Here is a 22642-nt window from a genome sequence, read left to right as displayed (position 1 = left end):
ACATATCTCTCAATAGCTCAATGTTCCTGTCTAGTCCAGTCTCATATTTTTCAATATTAGCCCTGTGTGTATCTGCCTGGTTGTTGTCTTCCTGAGCCGTCCTCTCCAGACCCTTTGAGATCATCATCCTGCTGACCATCTTTGCCAACTGTGTGGCCTTGGCTGTGTTCCTACCCATGCCTGAAGACGACAACAACGCTACCAATACCAGCCTGGTGAGAACCTACTGACCTGATCTTCAGTTTGTGTGTGTAAAGCTGTTCTGATTGTAACATAATTATGACATGCACTGAGTATACCATACATTAGGAAAACCTGCTGGCCCATGTTGACTCCAATGACCCCACAGTTGAGGCTACATTTGGGGGGGTTTTCCCAGTAGAGTGATGTCACATCAACATGCAGTAAGAGGGTATTTTGTGGCTGATGGCAACTAAGGCATGTTGAACAAACTGACGGTCGTCAGTTGGACAACAACAGCTGTGTCCTTCTATCCTTAGCGTATGACTGGTAGGCTAATACATGGCACAAATGCTTGAAATCCAAGTAATCTCCTTTCGAAACAAACAGAGTGTTTGGTCATAGTCAGTTGGTCATCTCGGGGCTTCCCCTTTCGAGTCATCGCCAGGTCAGACTGTCCTGTCCAGTAGCTAACTGCTCCAGCTATAGTACATCGGCCCCTTGAGTCCCATCCTCATCCTCAACATGCCTCCAGAGCTAAGACAGTGCTATACGTAGGGCAACATGTGGAAATATACTGACAAGGAGGCAAGGGAATCAGTGAGAGGGTTTTAGTTTACATGCTGAAAGTTTTATATAGAGGTTTTCAGAGTATGAGGTTGAGATTTTGGAGCCTTGGTTTTTGACAGTGTCACACCAGCATGGTAAATGAGACCGTGACATTAGTTTGGATATAGTCGCTCATGACAGACTGTTAGCTGGAGAGATTTGTTTCTGGGTTCCAAGATTAGCCAGGATGTGATTTCCGTCCGCATACACTGGACAACAGCCGCTCATCATCTTAACACCGCTACGCTATCAACTAGGCTGGGTGCCAGTCTGAACTGCTCTCTTACCAGCTCAAATCCATAATGAAATAGACAGGCACCCAGGCTAAGTATCAACAGCACCTAATAAAATATCTGTCGATCAGATATAGTTTTAATAAATTGATCACACTCTACATAGCAGGTGACTCTTAATGTCTCCAACGTTTATCACACTCAGTGACTGTAAGGCAAGACAGGCGTTAGGCAGGTGTTAGCCCTCCCTAGCCTGGTCTGAGGAGCATCCTGAGGCTTTATATTTAGGCCTGTTCTCATAGGTGTGTGTTGATGTACTGATGTGGGTGTGGGAGTACGGTGCAGGCCATAGTTCTGAGTCGGAGGGTTATACTTGTACATAACCCCACAACCCAGGAGGTTTTTCCATACACTCACCCCATAATTTAGGAGATTTCTGAAGGAATATTTGAAAGTGTCTTGAGATAACTAGTCGATGATACTGGAGAGTGTCTATGTGTGTAAGGATTGTCTCCGAAGATCAGAGACAGTCTTTCAGATCAGGCACACAGAACATGCAATGTAAAATAAATCTAGTTGTTTCAACTCATTATTTTTAAGCAACTGGTTCTGCAGTTTTTTTTCTCGGCCCAAGTATTACCCGAAGAACCCAAAACATTGGCCAAACAAGAGAGAACTATACTGATCAAAAATATAAACACAACGTGCAACAATTTCAACCATTTTACTGAGTTACATTTCATATAAGGAAATCAGTCAATTGAAATGAATTCATTATGTCTTAATCTATGGATTTAACTAATTTGTGCCCAAAATTAGAGTGAAATAAGCTTTTTGTGCATATGAAAAATGTCTAGGATCTTTTATTTCAGCTCATGAAATACATGTTGCATTTATATTTTTGCACAGTCTAGTTCTACACACAGACAGGGCTTTTAACATACATATTTGACACACGTTGCTCTTCATGATTACATTGTGCATGTTCATTTCTACAGTAATTAATATTCAACATGTCCATGGGATTTGGGATTTGAACTTGCAACCTCTTGGTTCACGGTATTCCAATCTTACAGCTACGCCACCACACCTCGGTCAATGACTGATTTCACCTGTGTTGCTACACTACGCACTTCAAAGTAAATCTCAACTCTGCTAGAAGTACACTCAAGATAAACAATTTTATTTATCCCAGTGATTAAGGATTTGCATTAAAATTGAATAAAATGCCCCACCAACTTTAGACAACCGTACAGAAAAAAAAAAACAAATGACAGAAATAACCTACGTAAATCAATGAAGAGAGAATAGTCAGATGAACTGATAATTGACATTGACGTGGTGGCGTAGCTGTAAGCTTGGAATGCCGTGAACCAAGAGTTTGCGAGTTCAAATCCCAGGTGAGGACAGGTTGAATAATAATTACAGTATACATGCACAATGTAATAATGCATGTCAACGTGTGACAAATATGTATGTTTAAAGCACTGTGTGTGTAACTAGTTGCTCAAGCTTGTTTTAGTTGAGCAAACACATCATTTTTGTCGGAGCAAAGCTTAGGCCAACAATTTTTGTTGTTGTTAAGGTAACGCGGACCAAACATTTGTGTAAACAAAAAAAGCCTGTGGAACCAGTTAATAATTATCAGTTGAAACATTACTTGACACACGGTCATAACCATGTCATAATATGTCACAACTGACATAACTTGCCATAATATGTTATAATCTGGTCGTAAACACTGTGATGACTCATACATTTACACCTGTTGTGGCATATATTGCGTTATTTTATGGCAGTCTATGACCCTGACAGACGGACCTTAGGCACTCCTACTGTATAGAATGTTTAGATGGAACACCCAGTGCACCAACTGCCCCTTAGCGCAGCATAGCTAGCTAGCGCACCCGAGTTCACGAACCCTGTGCCTGGCTCTCCCTAGTTCTGCTTCCTCGTAGTTCTGCAACATGGAAACTAGGTGCCTGTGCCATGGTCCTGCGTGTCTCAGTTAGTAGAGCAGAACGCTTGCGGCGCCAGGATTGTGTGTTCGACTTCCGCTGGGGACATCCATATGGAATGAATAATACAAGCACTACTGTAAATCGCTTTGAATAAAAGCATCTGCTAAATGGAACTCTGTCATGGTCCACGTTCCACCTCCTTTCATCACAACAGAGTAACACTACCATGGTCAACATACTGTTAATGTGTTGTCCGTCCATAGGATACACACCCATCTCATCACCCTAGATTACAACCCCAGCATGATCCATCTAGCCATTCCTGTCATTAAATCTGATTTGGCATAAGATCTCCTAATGCCTCGCTGATTAATCCTGTATGGCTGGCTCTCAGCCCACCCACCAGCTCCTCGGTGAGTGAGTCATTCCAAGGATGCGAGGTCTGAAACAGGAGCTGTCCTCTGGGCTCTGGAGAAGCAAACCCGCTCTCCCCCTGGTCGTCAGAAGTAGGTGTATGAGACCGGGGTTCAAGTAGTATTGCTTCTGGTCTGAAGACCACCCTCCCTGGTTGTTAGAAGAAGTGTGTCGACGTGTATTCACAGTCAGCATCACCTCACGGATGCAGAGCACTGTCACTGGAAACACTCAGTCAGATACTTATACATACTGTCCCGCTTTGTAATTCACTTTAAAATGTGTGTGTGTGTGTGTGTGTATATTTATATATATATATATATACAGTGCCTTGCGAAAGTATTCGGCCCCCTTGAACTTTGCGACCTTATGCCACATTTCAGGCTTCAAACATAAAGATATAAAACTGTATTTTTTGTGAAGAATCAACAACAAGTGGGACACAATCATGAAGTGGAACGACATTTATTGGATATTTCAAACTTTTTTAACAAATCAAAAACTGAAAAATTGGGCGTGCAAAATTATTCAGCCCCCTTAAGTTAATACTTTGTAGCACCACCTTTTGCTGCGATTACAGCTGTAAGTCGCTTGGGGTATGTCTCTATCAGTTTTGCACATCGAGAGACTGACATTTTTTCCCATTCCTCCTTGCAAAACAGCTCGAGCTCGGTGAGGTTGGATGGAGAGCATTTGTGAACAGCAGTTTTCAGTTCTTTCCACAGATTCTCGATTGGATTCAGGTCTGGACTTTGACTTGGCCATTCTAACACCTGGATATGTTTATTTTTGAACCATTCCATTGTAGATTTTGCTTTATGTTTTGGATCATTGTCTTGTTGGAAGACAAATCTCCGTCCCAGTCTCAGACTCCATCAGGTTTTCTTCCAGAATGGTCCTGTATTTGGCTCCATCCATCTTCCCATCAATTTTAACCATCTTCCCTGTCCCTGCTGAAGAAAAGCAGGCCCAAACCATGATGCTGCCACCACCATGTTTGACAGTGGGGATGGTGTGTTCAGCTGTGTTGCTTTTACGCCAAACATAACGTTTTGCATTGTTGCCAAAAAGTTCAATTTTGGTTTCATCTGACCAGAGCACCTTCTTCCACATGTTTGGTGTGTCTCGCAGGTGGCTTGTGGCAAACTTTAAACAACACTTTTTCTGGATATCTTTAAGAAATGGCTTTCTTCTTGCCACTCTTCCATAAAGGCCAGATTTGTGCAATATACGACTGATTGTTGTCCTATGGACAGAGTCTCCCACCTCAGCTGTAGATCTCTGCAGTTCATCCAGAGTGATCATGGGCCTCCTGGCTGCATCTCTGATCAGTCTTCTCCTTGGACGGCCAGGTCTTGGTAGATTTGCAGTGGTCTGATACTCCTTCCATTTCAATATTATCGCTTGCACAGTGCTCCTTGGGATGTTTAAAGCTTGGGAAATCTTTTTGTATCCAAATCCGGCTTTAAACTTCTTCACAACAGTATCTCGGACCTGCCTGGTGTGTTCCTTGTTCTTCATGATGCTCTCTGCGCTTTTAACGTACCTCTGAGACTATCACAGTGCAGGTGCATTTATACGGAGACTTGATTACACACAGGTGGATTGTATTTATCATCATTAGTCATTTAGGTCAACATTGGATCATTCAGAGATCCTCACTGAACTTCTGGAGAGAGTTTGCTACACTGAAAGTAAAGGGGCTGAATAATTTTGCACGCCCAATTTTTCAGTTTTTGATTTGTTAAAAAAGTTTGAAATATCCAATAAATGTCGTTCCACTTCATGATTGTGTCCCACTTGTTGTTGATTCTTCACAAAAAAATACAGTTTTATATCTTTATGTTTGAAGCCTGAAATGTGGCAAAAGGTCGCAAAGTTCAAGGGGGCCGAATACTTTCGCAAGGCACTGTATGTATATACACACACTACATGACCACATCTCATTCCAAAATCATGGGCATTAATATGGAGTTGGTCCCACCTTTGCTGCTATAACATCCTCCAGTCTTCTGGGAAGGCTTTCCACTAGATGTTGGAACATTGTTTCTGGGACTTGTATCCATTCAGCCACAAGAGCGTTAGTGAGGTCAGGCACTGAAGTTGGGCGATTAGGCCTGGCTCGCATTCGGCGTTCTAATTCATCCCAAAGGTGTTTGATGGGGTTGAGGTCAGGGCTCCGTGCAGGCCAGTCAAGTTCTTCCACACCGATCTCGACAAACCATTTCTGTATGGACCTCGCTTTGTGCACGGGGGCATTGACATGCTGAAACAGGAAAGAGCCTTCCCCAAACTGTTGCCACAAAGTTGGAAGAACAGAATCGTCTAGAATGTCATTGTATGCTGTAGCATTAAGATTTCCCTTCACTGGAACTAAGGGGCCTAGCGCGAACCATGAAAAACAGCCCCAGACCATTATTCCTCCTACAACAAACTTTACAGTTGGCACTATGCATTAGTTTGCCTCGCATCTGCCAAACCCAGATTAGTATGTCAGACTGCCAGAGAACACGTTTCCACTGCTGAGTCCAATGGCGGCGAGCTTTACTCGGCCATGGAAACCCATTTCATGAAGTTCCCTACGAACAGTTATTGTGCTGACGTTGCTTCCAGAGGCAGTTTGGAACTCGGTAGTGAGTGTTGCAACTGAGGACACGTTCTGTGAGCTTGTGTGGCCTACCACTTTGTGGCTGAGCCGTTGTTGCCCCCTGACGTTTCCACTTCACAATAACAAAGCTTACAGTTGACCAGGGCAGCTCTAGCAGGGCAGGAATTTGATGAACTGACTTGTTGGAAAGACTGAGAAGCGTTTGTCTGTCCTAACGACCACGGTGGTGTTAGTTTCATTCTTTAGAAGGACGCTGGCTATTAAAGTAATTTTACCGATTAGATCTACAGTACATGTAAATAGTTCATCTGAATATTGACTACTAATAAGTATAAGCAGTGAGTAACGATGAGTAACTCTGAGCCAACTGCAATGCTGCTATATACAAGACAATTCACTTTTCACTAATTCCATTATTTAACATTTATTTAACCAGGAAGTCCCATTTGAGGTCAGAAGAGCTCTTTCTCAATGGAGACCTGGCCAAACTGGAACTCAAACAGGGTTTAGTTCTGTGACTGTTCCTCACTGCACAGACATATGTAAATACAGTGTGGAAAACATTTAGAATAGCTATTTGAATCCATCCAATCGGTTTGTTTCAGTCAGGGGAACCAGGAAATAACTGAACTCCTTGGAAGTGATTTGGCAACACAGAGATGTAAAGGCCTAAACGTAGTCCCCGAAAAGTAGCTGTCGTAAATGTAGTCTGTCACGGTGCAGTTGTGTGTTCCACAGTTCCTCTGCCTGTCTGTTCTAGCGACCGCCACAGTGTGTGTATAGAGACAGAGGGACACCCTACATGGTGCTGTTTATGTGTGTGCTTGCCTGCTCTTCCTGACACTATCAATGCTAGAGCTAATACCACAGGGAATCAAATGTTTATCCGACTTATCGTCTGTAGCACTATCAGCTCCAACGAAGGATGGTTACAAAACATCATACTTTCCCTCTGCGTACTGTTTATGTGAGAGCTAGTATGTCAGTATGTGAGCCAGTGTGTGTGTGTGTGTGTGTAGCTGACAAAACTATAATGGCACCCAGTCTCACCAGATGTCCCTCTTACTGAGTCAGCGTCATCCCTTTAAACCCTGTCCAGGCCCTGCCTAATCAGAGCTGTCGCGAGAGAACAAGCTGGCAAATCTAATACCGTTAAAGCCTGTTTGATTCTACAGCAGCCGGTTGTGTCAAAGGTTTCAGTGACCCCAATAATTTTCCCTTAAATGCTCACTCCTATGTTCTTATATCGTTAATGAAGGGGGGATAAACAGAGGTAAATATCACAGAGTGGGCCTTGAAATGCCTTTCATCCTCCATTGAACTAACTGCCGTCGATAGGTCTTTTCAGGCAGATGGGCTCTTTGCTTTCCTAAAATGAAAGATGTTAGACCCGGGAGTTGGGTATCAAATCTGATCCCAGCCTGTTCGGTGTGTATGTTGTGCGTGAGCTTTACAACTGCAAATTGGAACAAACTCCCTTGTCTCTTTTCTACTGGATAAGTAAAGATGACGAGTTTTGCAAAGAGTCTCATTGCCGAGGTTTTCGTGTCTTTCTCTTTCAGGAGAGTCTGGAGTATATCTTCCTGGTGATCTTTACGTTGGAGTGCTTTCTGAAGATAATAGCGTACGGCTTTGTATTCCACGAGGGAGCCTATCTGCGGAACGCTTGGAACTTACTGGACTTCGTCATTGTCTTCATGGGGTAAGACGTGCCCTTATGGGAGGGCTCTGTATCGAAGCCAATCAATCAAACTAGCACTGTATGGTTTGGTTCTGCACAACAGTGTATTACAGTCACATTCAGTTTTATGCCAGTAGATTATAAAGGGGGCATACAATGCATTACAACCACACCACAATGCGTTACAACCACACCACAATGCATTACAGCCACACCACAATGCATTACAACCACACCACAATGCATTACAACCACACCACAATGCATTACAGCCACACCACAATGCATTACAACCACACCACAATGCATTACAACCACACCACAATGCATTACAACCACACCACAATGCATTACAGCCACACCACAATGCATTACAACCACACCACAATGCATTACAGCCACACCACAATGCATTACAACCACACCACAATGCATTACAACCACACCACAATGCATTACAACCACACCACAATGCATTACAGCCACACCACAATGCATTACAACCACACCACAATGCATTACAGCCACACCACAATGCATTACAACCACACCACAATGCATTATGCTTGGCTTTAGTTGGCTTCAGGTTAAAGGGTTACAGAGAAAGTCGATTGTTTAGTATCTCTGTGGTGTTCAGTTAGTTGCATGCCACTCTATAATGTCCTGTGTAGCTGTTATAAAGGCTTTATGAATGCGTACGTAGTGAGCCTAGAGTAAAAGTGTCACCAGTTACTAATTCTATCTGTTGTTTTTCTCCTGCAGCCTCTTCACCATCGCCCTGGACACCATCAACTATCTAGCAGGCATTCACATGGAGAAGGGAGGAGGGTTAGATATGAAGGCCCTCAGAGCATTCAGGGTGCTCAGGCCCCTACGTCTCGTAACTGGAGTCCCCAGTAAGAACCAACACATCACACAAACACGCACGCCCACACACGCCCACACATTGTTTGATGTTTCAGTTGTTTGATTCTCCAGTGCAGCGTTTCGACCAAATGTTCTTCGTCAGGCTTCGAGTAACATTCACAGTGGGTCATAGTGGGTCACACTGTCATCTCATTCCATTATGTTTTACAATATTGTTTCTTCAGGTTTTAGCTTAGCGCGCATTTCTGTTTCTTGACCACACCATTGACCCTCATTGTTGGCTAATATGTCTGTTTTTTAATTTTTTTATTGAAGTAGTACTGAGGTAGTGAGTGTTCCCCTCCAGGCCTTCAGGTGGTGATGAACTCGATCCTGAAGGCAATGCTGCCCCTGTTGCACATTGGCCTTCTGGTCTTCTTCATGGTCACCATCTACGCCATCGTAGGTCTGGAGCTCTTTAAGTGTAAGATGCACAAGACCTGCTACTGGACTGGCACAGGTAAGCGACAAAGTAGGAGATAGTAAAGAGTATGTGAAGAGTATTTGAGGTAAGTCACTCACATTGAGGACAAACAACTATGACAACCAGGTAATATTTGGACAACCAGGTCATATTTGGACAACCAGGTAGCTCTACTCTCCTCTTTGGGTGGAGGTCTGAGTTGTAAGCAAGGCACCTGGTCGCTAATGTGTTAGTGCTGTATAGTCTTTGCTATACAGCGCGCACTGATCACGTCACCACACATCAACGTCTTTCACAATGAAAATGTTTCTGTGACGCTCTCTGTCCTTTTCTCCAAATGGAATTGGGTTTTTCTGAATTGATTGGAATTGAAATCGAATTGACCCTAACCCTGGTCACCACACATCAACATCTTTCACAATAAAACATTTGGTTGTCTCTCTCTCTCTCTCTCTCTCTCTCTCTCTCTCTCCTCCAGACATCATGGCTACATTAGAGAATGAGAGGCCCGCCCCCTGTGCCCAGGCCGGTAACGGGCGCCGCTGCCTCCTCAACGGGACAGAGTGTCGTTCAGGCTGGGCGGGGCCAAACTTCGGCATCACCCACTTTGACAACTTTGGTTTCGCCATGCTCACCGTCTTCCAGTCTATCACTATGGAGGGCTGGACTGATGTGCTCTACTGGGTCAGTCTCTCCTCCCTATGAGAAGCATCTGACTGCATCACAGCAGGGTCCTGTGGCGTGCCATTACCTGAGAGGACCATACATCTAGGCCCTTCACAGAACATGAGATGCAGTCAGAATCCGGCTGCGATTCCGCAGACAGCTTATTTTGCCTCCCAATGACCTAATTAAAGGCAGTGTATTAGAATAGATGACCCATACAGCTTCGTCGTGGTGTAGCAAACAACCTACTGTATTACAGTAGTGACACTGTAGTTGGTAGTAATGTTGTGCTGTCCTTCAGGTGAATGATGGCCCTGGCTCTCCTTTGTGACTGTATGACTGTATGACAACTCGGTCCTGGGGACCCCAAGAGGTGCACGTTTTGGTTTTTGCCCTAGCACTACCCAGCTGATTCCAATTATCAACATGTCATCAAATTCGATTATTTGAATCAGCTGTGCAGTGCTATGGGAGCCAAAATGTGCCCCCCTTTGGGGCCCCAGGACCGGGTTTGGGAAACACTTGTGTATTATGTTGTAGTGACATTGTAGCAATGCAGTAGTGATGTTCTCCTGCAGGTGAACGATGCCATAGGGAACGAGTGGCCCTGGCTCTACTTCGTGACTCTGATCCTAATTGGATCCTTCTTCGTGCTCAATCTGGTCCTGGGTGTTCTCAGCGGGTATGATCATGTCCTCTATTCTACTCTACGCTTTTAGAAAAAAAAGGTGCTATCTGGAACCTAGAAAGGCTCATTGGCTGTCCCCATAGGAGAACCCTTTGAAGAACCCTTCTTGGTTCCGCATAGAACCCTTCTTGGTTCCGCATAGAACCCTGTTTGGTTCCACGTAGAACCCTTTCTACAGAAGGTTCCACATGGAACCCAAAAGGGTTCTCCTATTTGGACAGCCGAAGAACCCTTTTGGAACCCTTTTTTTTCCCTAAGAGTATACTGATCTTCTAGTTACCTTGTCTGGTGTATTTAATCAGAAATGCCTGTTATTTTCTACACAACCTTTTTTTGTCCTCTTCCCTACACCCAGAGAGTTCACTAAGGAGAGAGAGAAGGCTAAGTCCCGAGGGGAGTTCCAGAAGTTGAGGGAGACCCAGCAGCTGGATGAGGACCTGAAGGGTTACATGGAATGGATCACTCAGGCTGAGGTCCTAGAAAACGACCAGGAGGGGAAAGGTAGATTGACTCGTGAGGGTGCCCGACATCTCTTGGAGGCGTCCGACGTCTAAATTGTTATAGGGTGTCTGATTTGTTCTGGGGGTTCCCAGGGATTTGAGCAACATTGCATTTTATATTTTAGTCATTCAGCAGACACTCTTATCCAGAGCGACTTACAAATGAGTGCATTCATCTTAAGATAGCTAGGTGAGACAACTACATATCACAGTCATAGTAAGTACATGTTCCCTCAATAATGTAGTTAACAGCAAAGTCAGTGATAGTCAGAAAAGGCAAGTTGGGGCGGGGTGCCCCTGGGGGTTTATTTAAGATGCACTTCAAAGAGGTAGGGTTTCAGACCTTTTCGGAAGATGGGTAGGTACTCTGCTGTTTTGATGTTAAGGGGAAGCTTGTTCCACCATTGGGGTGCCAGGACAGAGAAGAGCTTTGACTGGGCTGAGTGGGAGCTGACCTGAGCTGTAGGGGTTGGAGGGCCAAGAGACAAGAGGTGGGTTGGGGTGTAGGGTGTCTTAATGTATACAAGTCCCCCTAATATTCTGTTTATTCTTGGCAGGACTCCTGCCTTTGACGGAGGCAGACACAGATAGTCTGATAGGGAAGGAGGGTGAGAGCCGGGTGGTGTACTATTAGTGAGTACGGAGATAAAAACATAAACAATACATCATTTAAATGTAATATGTATATTTTTTTTACAGATCATAGACATGGTAACTGACTTCAGACCATCCTCTCCTTCCTCGCTCTCCCTCATTCTCTCCCTCTCTGCTCTCTCTGTCTCCCTGTTTTTCTCCCTCTCTCCCTCATTCTCTCCCTCTCTCCTCTCTGTCTCCCTCCCTTTTCTCCCTCCCTCTCTCTCTCTCTCTCTTCCTCTCTCTCTCTCTCTCTCTCTCTCTCTCTCTCTCTCTCTCTGTCTCTCCTCCTCTCCTCTCTCCCCCTCTCGTCTCTCATTTTTCCTCCCTCTTTCCCTCTCTCCCTCTCTCCTCTCTCTGTCTCTCCTCCTCTCCTCTCTCCCCCTCTCGTCTCTCATTTCTCCTCCCTCTTTCCCTCTCTTTCTCGCTCAACCCTCTCTCCCCAGTCGTCAGGCTCGTCGCTGGAACCGGTTCTTCAGGATGAAGTGTCTCGTCTATGTAAAATCGAAGACATTTTATTGGTCTGTGATTCTGGTGGTCTTCCTGAATACTATTGCCATCGCTAGTGAACATCACCACCAGTCAGACATGCTTACTACTGTACAAGGTACACACACACACACACACGCATGCACGCAGGCATGCAGGCATTCACAAACATACATACACACACATACTCATGCACACACTACTATATAAGGTCTGTTTTACGCTCTCACTGAAACTGCCATTGACTAGTACATCTAGGAAGCATGTTCTGCATTGGCCCGATTCAGAGTAAAGATAAGCTGCCACAACTCAGGCTTTCGCTTAAATCGTTCATTGATGTCAATAAGATACTTGCACAACAATATTGCGTTACGCAGATCTCAGGTCAGAATATTGGCACATAAGCATACACAAGTTTCTGTTATGTCTTTATCTCTTTATATATACTGGGACCTCTTTTACTTATGGTGACTTTTTTTTAGTTTACTAATGTTACCCCCATAGACAGAACCTGAGCCTCTAGTACAGAAATAGCAGCTCCCAGTACAAACCATAAACTACATCAAACGTCCTGCTGTCTCAGGGTCAGTTCTTAGCACCCTGTCTTGCCGATAATGAATGCGGGGGGTTTTACGCACATCCAAATTAATAACAGGAACAGGACAAAAAGAAGGTCCAATATATATATATATATGTTAATAATTGCCTGGCAACCCAGACTCCTTGCTCCGGCCAAATGTTACATCACGCCTACGGACTTTAGTTTCTTCTCCCAATGAGTCTGGATCTGAATACCTGCCCGACCCTTCACCGGATGCGAACCCATTCGGGGCCGCCTGATTGGTACAGAAACCGATGGATTGGGCCAGAACACACGTGGGTAAAGCGGCGGTTTGGAAATGTCTCATTGGATTTGTTACTATGATTGGTTTGAGAAGATCCTATCGCTGATGACTTTGTTTTGTACCACGCCCCTCGAGGCCACAAACGACTTCAATGACGGCAGAGTAAAGTACGCAGCGAACGACAGAGCTGCGGAAGAATTTAGTGTGAGTCGTCAGGCGAGGAGAGAAAAAGCCATAAGGAAATGTCTGCTCACTGTTTTGCTTCTCCCAAAATACATATTTGAATAGCCCTAAGGGGATTCGATAGCCGTAAGCCTTTGGGTGTTTGTTCCCAGCAGAAAGTATTCCGACTTGCATGAAGAAGACAACCTTCACTCACAAATAAAATATTACTTAGATGGTGGCTGGTGGGAGGAGCTATAGAAGGACAGGCTCATTGTAATGGCTGGAAAGGAATCAATGGAAACGGTATCAAACACATCACACATATGGAAACCACATGTTTGACTCCGTTCCATGAATTCCATTCCAGCCATTATAATGAGCCCATCCTCCTATAGCTCCTCCCACCAGCCTCCACTTACTTAGCTGTGTTATTCTCTCTGGTGTCAGGCAGTGCCAACAAAGATCAGTTCTTAGGGGCCTGTCTTGCCTATCCCTGATTTCTTATCGGTTACCTCTTGCCTATCCCTTTGTCCTCGTTGTTTCCTGTGTCCTTTCTCAGATAATGCCAACAAGGTGCTGCTGACCCTGTTTGCGCTGGAGATGTTTGTGAAGATGTATGCTCTGGGCCTGCCTCAATACTTCTTGTCCCTGTTCAACCGCTTTGACTGCTTCGTGGTGAGCGTGGGCATCCTCGAGATCATCCTGGTCACTGCTGACGTCATGTCCCCTCTCGGCATCTCTGTCCTCCGCTGCATCCGCCTGCTGAGACTGCTAAAGGTCACCAAGTAAGTCACCTCACTGGAAGAGCATTTATTGACCAATCATTTGCTATTCTGGCGAGCCTTATCAAATCCCGAGCTAGCTAGCCTTCCATCAGAGAGATTTAACATTTGGTGACACAGCTGTTGCTATGATTTTGGGGTTTGTTCTCCGGTGTCTCACAATCACTGAGTGGCATCTCTGTGCTTTCCAAGTTTAAGGAGTCAACAATAAAACAGCACTTGCCAAACATTGCATTTGAAATGCCGAGATCAACGATATGATATGACATCAGTAATATAATCATAGTCAATGTAAACAAACATTTGATATAGTCTAGTATCTCTACGGTGGCCCTAAGAGGAAAAGTACTTTTTTAAACCTTTCACCTAAGTACCACTGTACAGTATATCTCTGATAACAGCCCACTACTCTCCCCGCTCTCCCCGCTCTCAGGTATTGGACCTCCCTCAGTAACCTGATTGCCTCCCTGTTAAACTCAGTCCGTTCCATCGCCTCGCTGCTCCTCCTCCTCTTCCTCTTCATCGTCATTTTCTCCCTGCTGGGCATGCAGGTGTTCGGGGGGAAGTTCAACTTCCCAGACCAGGAGATCAGACGCAGTAACTTTGACAACTTCCCCCAGGCGCTCATCAGTGTCTTCCAGGTATTGTGCTTTCTATTGTTGCGTGATGTGTTGACTGACTGGCCGGACTGTCGGATTTGGATTGAATGACTTCCTCCTCTTCATTCAGGTTCTGACAGGGGAGGACTGGAACTCCATCATGTATAATGGTATCATGGCTTACGGTGGACCAGTCTTCCCTGGCATCCTAGTCAGCATCTACTTCATCATCCTCTTCACCTGTGGAAACTGTATCCTTCACTTCACCAGTACATTGAAAAAGGTTTAGAATATTTATTGAGGAAATGGAATGGGATGTGAGGGGATTCAGGCGGAGACTGAGATGAAGCCAACGGCTGTAGATGAAGGATCCAGGGGGTGGACTCTGTAGTGTTTGAGTCTCGGGTTGACATCATCATCATCCTCAGGCCGTGGTAGGCTGCTGTGGTGATGGCAGTACCCCTCAGGTGATCGGTTGTCACTAGTTACCACAGCCACTAAGTCAAAAGTGGCTTTGTCATACAAATGTGTGAAAACAAAGTTTAACTTTTGTCTTAATGTAAGGTTCGGCATCGGGTTAGCAGTGTGGTTACTGGCCAACTCGATTCATAATTTTTGTTACCGTTGGTCAGGATAGAATAGTTTGTGACGTGTTTGGTTACAGAAATAGGGCTTGTTTAATGGGATGTAAATAATTGTGTAATTACAAGGCTAGACTGTGGCATAGCTAAGAGCAGGCCCAAGTACAGGGCTGTTGTTTCCTGAGTGCTGTGTGAACAGACATCCTCCTCAACGTGTTCCTGGCCATCGCTGTCGACAACCTGGCAGAAGCAGAGAGCCTGACGGCCGCCCAGAAAGACAAAGCAGAGGAGAGAAAGAGGCGGAAACTGCTCAGGTAAACACAACAACCCTCCTTTGACTCAACACACTCTTGTTTGGCACCATTGCAGAAAGAGCTAAATAAATTGAAGATGTTAGCAGTGCTTGACTTAGACTTAGACTTAGACCCAGTACTCATTTTGTGTGCCGGCATCCCTTATATTTAGTTGCAGGAGCTCCATAATACCTTTGAGCTAATATTCTATAGGAGGTGCGGGAAGTCAAGAAGAACAAAATCTGAGGTGCCGGTACACAGTTGCGGTGAACTCCTGCCCATGTCAAGTACTGGATGTTAGCTGCTGTTTGCACAACTTTCTCTATCCTCCTTTATCTTTATCTTCCTTCCTTTCCCATCTTAATCAGCCGCTTGTTAGCTATACATACTTTATTACAACTAAATGTTCCTCTATTCTCCCTCTCTCTCCACCTGTTCCTACCAGGGCCAACATGCCAGACAAGGCTGATGAGGAGAGGGTTCTGCTGGCTAAGAAACTGGCTGAACAGAGGTCTAAGATAGAGGGGATTCCCACCACTGCTAAGGTTAGTACTGCTGACTCAAGAGTCCTCTGTCTGTACCTGGCAGGTTAGTGTATGAGGTTAGTTAACTAAGCCTAGCATTAAGAAGCTGGCCGGACAGAGAACTAAGATAGAGTGGATTCCCACCACCGCTACGGTCAGTCAGCAAAGAGGGCTACTGAGCCAACAGGATCTAACACCACATCTCTTGGTGCAGGGTTACATTTCACTATTTCAGTCCTGAACCAGGTGTTGAGATGGCACTGATAGCCTACTGTGTACTGTGCCATTAAGCTGTCAATGAGCTGATGCTGGGTCCATGTGTGGTATTTAGTTAGCTGTGTCTCTTGTATTCTGAATCTCTATGTTTTTAGCTGTTTATAAACCTGTCTCATTACATATCCGTTGTTTTCAATTCCAGCTGAAAGTTGATGAGTTTGAATCCAACGTGAAGGAAGTGAAGGATCCCTTCCCTTCAGCAGACTTCCCAGGTAGGTGGTAGGCACTGTCTGAGCCAGCCCTAGGCCAGGCAAGGCTTCAGGAATGATCCCAGCATACACTACTGTACTATCACCTGAATCTCACTTCTACTAATCGAACCGTTACAAAAAAAAGAAGCAACTGAATCTAATAGTCGATAGCTAATTGCAGTAGGAAAGCTACTGCTTGATGTTGACGTCATTGCATTGGATTGAATGACCATCGGTGCTGCTCTCCTAGCCGCGGTACAGTCAGTATAAGAATAGCCCCACCTAATTATTATTAGCCACTCATCCCAAAGATCATCATCTTTTTAAGTCCAGTCTATTCTTACACGCTGTCCACTGCCTTTTAAAGGCTGTACTACCACACATGCTTTTGTTGTTATCCAGCCATTTTCCGGGAATCGGAAATATGAGTTGTCTGAGGTTGTTGTGCTCATCCTCGACAGAGCTCAAGGTCCTAAACGATATCATAACCGCCATCGATAAGAGACAATACTGTGCAGCTGTGTTCATCGACCTGGTCAAGGCTTTCGACTCTGTCAATCACCACATTCTTATCGGCAGACTCAACAGCCTTGGTTTCTCAAATGACTGCCTCGCCTGGTTCACCAACTACTTCTCTGATAGAGTTCAGTGTGTCAAACCGGAGGGCCTGTTGTCCGGACCACTGGCAGTCTCTATGGGGGTGCCACAGGGTTCAATTCTCGGGCTGACTCTTGTTGCGGATGAATCAGAATTAGTTGGGTAACATAGATAAATAAGATGTTTTATTTACTTTCATAATATGCTTATGTGAGATACTTGTCATTAGGATGTCTCCTTTTGGACTATGCTGTTTCCCTTCTCAGCTAGGGAAAAGTGATTTGGGGCCCAGAGAGGGGAGAGGTCAGGTTTGAACATTGTTTTCATATGTGAATGTATCTGTTAAACCATGTGAAGGGCTCCACAATGTCTGTACGCCAGTCACGCCCTCCTTTTCCCATTGGAGGGAGGAGTATGGCAGTGTCTGGAACCATTGTATTACCCCTCTGATGTTGCATTTATCTTTAATAGTATATGACCTAGAGGCTCACTCCCCTCAGTGAGCTTGTCCAGGATTGAGGTGTTATTGAGATGGGAGTATCTAAAGTTGACAATTGATATATGCCATTGAATGAGGTAATGTTTTGGTACTAGGAAGTACCAGGAACGAGATTAGAACCTCGTCTGAGAGACCAAACTGAATGATAATTTATAGCTAATGCTATCTGGCTACGGGATACTCCTCTCTCAAGTAAAAGTTTTTCTTTGTGAACTGTTCCTAAGATCTGTGGTTCGTCATGTAAGTTGAGAGGGGTTAGCTTGGCTATAAAAGATCTTGGTATTCTCTTATAGGCACTCTCAACATTCATTTATAGACACTGAATTGATCTGAGAGTCAAAGGGTTATGGTGAAGCTCATATAATTAAAGATGAAGCTTAAGTATAACTCTGACTGGTGTGTGGTTTGTAAACTCTCCTCATTTAGTAATACAGAAAATTACCACGACACTCTCTTCTCTGTATACATCAATGATGTTGCGCTTGCTGCCGGTGATTCTCTGATCCACCTCTACGCAGACAACACCATTCTGAATACATCTGGCCCTGCTTTGGACACTGTGTTAACTAACCTCCAGACAAGCTTCAATGCCATACAACTGTCCTTCCGTGACCTCCAACTGCTCTTAAATGCAAGTAAAACTAAACGCATGCTCTTCAACTGCCCGTACCTGCCTGCCCGTCTAGCTTCACTACTCTGGACGGTTCTGACTTAGAATATGTGGACAACTACAAATATCTAGGTGTCTGGTTAGACTGAAAACTCTCCTTACAGACTCACATTAAGCATCTCCAATCCAAAATTAAATATAGAATCGGCTTCCTATTTCACAACAAAGCATCCTTCACTCATGCTGCCAAACATACCCTCATAAAACTGACCATCCTACCAATCCTCGACTTCGGTGTTGGAATTTACCTTCCAACACTCTACTCAACAAATTGGATGCAGTCTATCATAGTGCCATCCGTTTTGTCACCAAAGCCCCATATACTACCCACCACTGCGACCTGTACGCTCTCGTTGCCTGGCCCTCGCTTCATACTCGTCGCCAAACCCACTGGCTCCAGGTCATCTACAAGTCTTTGCTAGGTAAAGCCCCGCCTTATCTCAGCTCAATTGTCACCATAGCAGCACCCACCCGAAGCACACGCTCCATCAGGTATATTTCACTGGTCACCCCCAAAGCCAATTCCTCCTTTGGCCGCCTTTCCTTCCAGTTCTCTGCTGCCAATGACTGAAATGAACTGCAAAAATCACTGAAGCTGGAGACTCATATCACTGCACCTGTACATAGCCCATCTGTAAATAGCCCATCCAACTACCTCATCCCCATACTGTATTTATTTATTTATCTTGCTCCTTTGCACCCCAGTATTTCTACTTGAACATTCACCTTCTGCACATCTATCACTCCAGTGTTTAATTGCTATATTGTAATTACTTCGACCATAATAGCCTATTTATTGCCTTACCTCCCTTATCTTACCTAATTTGCACACAATGTATATAGACTTTTTTCTACTGTATTATTGACTGTATGTTTGTTTATTCCATGTGTAACTCTGTGTTGTTGTATGTGTCGAACTGCTTTGCTTTATCTTGGCCAGGTCGCAGTTGTAAATGAGAACTTGTTCTCAACTGGCCTACCTGGTTAAATAAAGGTGAAATAAAAAAAGTAAAAAAGAGCACACAGCACATGTCTCTTTTATCCCTGCTACAGTAGCCTGATCCCAGATGTGTTTGTGCTGTCTTGCCAACTTCATTGTCACGCCACTAACCATAGGAGTTGGCAAGACAGCACAAACAGACTTGGAATCCGACTATTGCTACACTATGTCTTATGTTTATGAACCTAAAACAAATATGGTTGTGTTTTTGTCTGAAAGGAGGTGGCCTTATTAAAAAAATATCTGCTTATAAATTACTTTAATAAAAGAAAAAGGATAGCGCACCATAAAAAAACCTGTCAATAATGAATTTACTGTACAATAATTTAATGACTGCCAACTACCAACTGTCCTATCCACGACGCCTTCTGTTCTAGGTGATGACGAGGAGGAGGAGCCTGCTATCCCTGAGAGCCCACGGCCTCGACCAATGGCTGATCTCCAGCTGAAAGAGGAAGAGGTTCCTATGCCGGAGACCTACTCCTTTTTTATCTTCGGACCGGAGAACAAGTGAGTCGCACAGATCAACACATTCCCTATTCAATTCAATTCAGGCCAACAACGAACAATGGGTTGTATCTGACGTAGAGTCTTATTATACTGCTATTAAAATGTTTCAATAATAAATTGGCCTCGTGTTCGCGTCTGATGTTACAATAACTATGTAAGTTGAGGTTGTTGTCTTTTCTTTGTGTGTGTGTGTGTGTGTTTGTGTTCCCTCCGTGGTCAGGTTTCGTAAGCTGTGTCATAGGATCGTCAATGCCACCCCCTTCACCAACTTCATCCTGCTCTTCATCCTCCTCAGTAGCATATCACTGGCCGCTGAGGATCCCATAGACCCCAAGTCATTCAGGAATAAGGTGCTCAAGCTATGTTCCATTAGGAAGTCTAAGTGTAGGGTGTCTATCTACTCTGGATGAAAACACGCTTTGGTGAATCTTCCTTATGTTATAAAATACAATTCGTGTTCTGAATTCTTCAGTGGGGTCTTTCTCTAACATATGATTAACATTATATCCGAAAAGTCTGATTATTAATTATTAATTCAATTTTAAAAAGCTTACAGTACGCTCAGTGCTCCGTTGACATTTCACAGAGATACGCTTGCTTTTGCAAGAAATCTACTAAAAAGAACAACAATTTCCAATTAATATGAAAAGCGAATACTAATATATAAGACATAAGGCTACTTTGAAGAATCTCAAATATAAAATATATTTTTTATTTTTTGTTGTTGTTACTAATTCCGTATTGTTATTTCATAGTTTTGATGTCTTCACTATTCTTCTACAATGTAGAAAATAGTTAACATCAAGAAAAACCCTTGAATGAGCAGGTGGGTCCAAACTTTTGACTCGTACTGTATATTTTTGACAAAAAAAATTCTCCGGCCTCCATTGAATTATTCACCTTAATTTTGGTCACCTGCAAGAGTAAAAACTACAATAAACTTTGAACAGATTATGATAGAGACATGAGATTTAGACTACACCATTTACCCATTGGTCAAAATATGTGTTTCCAGTCAGACACATCAAATAAAATAACATTTGAAATAAAGTGCATTCAAAATGAAACATCAATAAACGTTCCATAAAAGGACAAACAGTGTAAAGCAAGGGTACTCAAACTTTTTGTGGCCGGGGAGCCCTTTTGTGATAGCAAATTAATCAGGTTTCCTCATAATCGGAACACAACTCAAATTAGTAAAACTCCTTAAGTGCCATTGTTATCTATGACTGTGTCTTTTAAAGCCCAATGTCTTGGCATCAGAGAGAAAATTGTGCTGTTTTCAAGCTAATTTCCCTCAAATCTAAACATTTCATCACTGTGAATACCCATATCCCTGTGATTATCCCAGGCCCATGTTGCCCAGGGTTAAGAACATACGTTGTAGATGAATACCATTGTATTGTATAACACAATTGAAACTTATTCCACGGATCCCTTGGCCAAAAGTTGTTTCATCTGTTGTTAGTAATATTCATCAAAATATATATATTGAGATCTGTCTGTGGACCCTCTGCAGTTCGTCGGACTCCCCTTTGAGAACCCCTGGTGTAAAGTACGCTACGTGAATGACTTCGCTATGTGATGATAACTCGACCAACCCTCGCTTTTCTGCAGGTCTTGGCTTATGCTGATATTGTCTTCACCACTGTGTTCACCATTGAGATTGTGCTCAAGGTAAAGTGGTCTAAATTCCTATTGGATGAAATGGTATAATATTTAGGACATTAACCTGGTGACAGCTAGTATATGTTAACCCAAGTGTTCCCCCTCCAGATGACGGTGTATGGAGCCTTCCTGCATCCAGGCTCTTTCTGCCGTAACTCCTTCAACATGCTGGACCTGCTGGTGGTGGGCGTGTCTCTGTTGTCCATGGGAATGGAGTGAGTGTTGCTATCCTGTTGGGTGATAGGAAATATGTAGTGTTACTGTATTATTCCTGTGGATGTACACAGAGTTTACGAAACGTTGGAAACGTGCATGACACAGACTGACCAGGTGAATCCAGGTGAAAGCTGTGATCCCTTGTTGATGTCACCTGTTAAAATATCACTTGAATCTGCGTGGAACGCTTTCAACGCCTTGTAGAGTCCGTGCCCCGACGAATCGAAGCTGTTCCGGAAAAAAAAGGGGGTTGCAACTCAATAGTAGGAAGGTGTTCGTTAAAGGTTTTGTACACTCTGTGTCGTTCTCGATGTCTGAGTGGCGCCGTAGGGATGCAATGGAGCGCTGTAGAGATACACGCGTGACGTCATTTCAACCAGCTTCGCCTGCTGGGACGAGCACATTGTGAAGGCTGTCATGTGTCTGCCGTCGGACTCTAGGTCCAGTGCCATCTCAGTGGTGAAGATTCTCAGGGTGTTGAGGGTGCTGAGACCTCTAAGGGCTATCAACAGAGCCAAGGGCCTGAAGGTACTGTACACCACACACACACACACACACACACACACACACACAAACACACACGTATTTCTATAGAAATGCATTGCCACACAGCTGGTGATCTGACCTGTATGTGTAATCTTTTTCACAGCACGTGGTCCAGTGTGTGTTTGTAGCCATCAAAACCATCGGCAACATCGTCCTGGTCACCATGCTGCTCGACTTCATATTCTCCTGCATAGGGGTCCAGCTCTTCAAGGTACGGTTCAACCTGTATGGTGTGGCTATATGCAGAAGCTGACATATGACACAGAACAGCAAGGTCCTAGACAGTTCAGTGGCTTTATTCTGATTTATAATATGCTAGACTGCATAGGGGTCCAGCTCCTCAATGTGAGATTGAATAATGTATGTAGAGTAGTAGGTAGATGACATAACACTTGAGGTCATAGCCAGCTCAGGGGTTATGGTTGTGGTTGGGGCTAGGGTTGAACGGGGATGTGGACATGAAGCTAGGGTTGTGGTTGGGGTTAGGGTTGAACAGGGATGTGGACATGAAGCTAGGGTTAGGGTTGGGGTTAGGGTTGAACCGGGATGTGGACATGAAGCTAGGGTTATGGTTGTGGATGGGGTTAGGGTTGAACAGGGATGTGGACATGAAGCTAGGGTTAGGGTTGTGGTTAGGGTTATGGTTGTGGTTGGGGCTAGGGTTGAACGGGGATGTGGACATGAAGCT

At 44.2% G+C, this 22642-nt stretch overlaps 1 protein-coding gene across 2 annotated transcripts in view; it reads left to right on the top strand.

Moving 5' to 3' along the window:
- Positions 1 to 22642, top strand: part of LOC139368403 (dihydropyridine-sensitive L-type skeletal muscle calcium channel subunit alpha-1-like) — a 44178-nt gene that overhangs the window by 2574 nt on the left and 18962 nt on the right. For both annotated transcript variants that reach the window (XM_071107241.1, XM_071107242.1), the window contains exons 2-22: positions 110 to 215; positions 7568 to 7707; positions 8449 to 8582; positions 8900 to 9052; positions 9495 to 9700; positions 10261 to 10364; positions 10726 to 10871; positions 11428 to 11503; positions 11950 to 12110; positions 13562 to 13787; positions 14218 to 14425; positions 14514 to 14634; positions 15164 to 15278; positions 15703 to 15802; positions 16200 to 16269; positions 19392 to 19524; positions 19745 to 19874; positions 21142 to 21201; positions 21301 to 21407; positions 21849 to 21936; positions 22058 to 22165. In XM_071107241.1, the coding sequence (XP_070963342.1) occupies positions 110 to 215; positions 7568 to 7707; positions 8449 to 8582; positions 8900 to 9052; positions 9495 to 9700; positions 10261 to 10364; positions 10726 to 10871; positions 11428 to 11503; positions 11950 to 12110; positions 13562 to 13787; positions 14218 to 14425; positions 14514 to 14634; positions 15164 to 15278; positions 15703 to 15802; positions 16200 to 16269; positions 19392 to 19524; positions 19745 to 19874; positions 21142 to 21201; positions 21301 to 21407; positions 21849 to 21936; positions 22058 to 22165 (2692 nt within the window). The remainder of the gene's footprint in view (positions 1 to 109; positions 216 to 7567; positions 7708 to 8448; positions 8583 to 8899; positions 9053 to 9494; positions 9701 to 10260; positions 10365 to 10725; positions 10872 to 11427; positions 11504 to 11949; positions 12111 to 13561; positions 13788 to 14217; positions 14426 to 14513; positions 14635 to 15163; positions 15279 to 15702; positions 15803 to 16199; positions 16270 to 19391; positions 19525 to 19744; positions 19875 to 21141; positions 21202 to 21300; positions 21408 to 21848; positions 21937 to 22057; positions 22166 to 22642) is intronic.

Source organism: Oncorhynchus clarkii, chromosome 16 (genome assembly GCF_045791955.1).
Source record: "Oncorhynchus clarkii lewisi isolate Uvic-CL-2024 chromosome 16, UVic_Ocla_1.0, whole genome shotgun sequence".
NCBI lineage: Eukaryota > Metazoa > Chordata > Actinopteri > Salmoniformes > Salmonidae > Oncorhynchus > Oncorhynchus clarkii.
The sequence above is the reverse complement of the archived record's forward strand: the minus strand, read 5'-3'. Positions and strand labels throughout refer to the sequence as shown.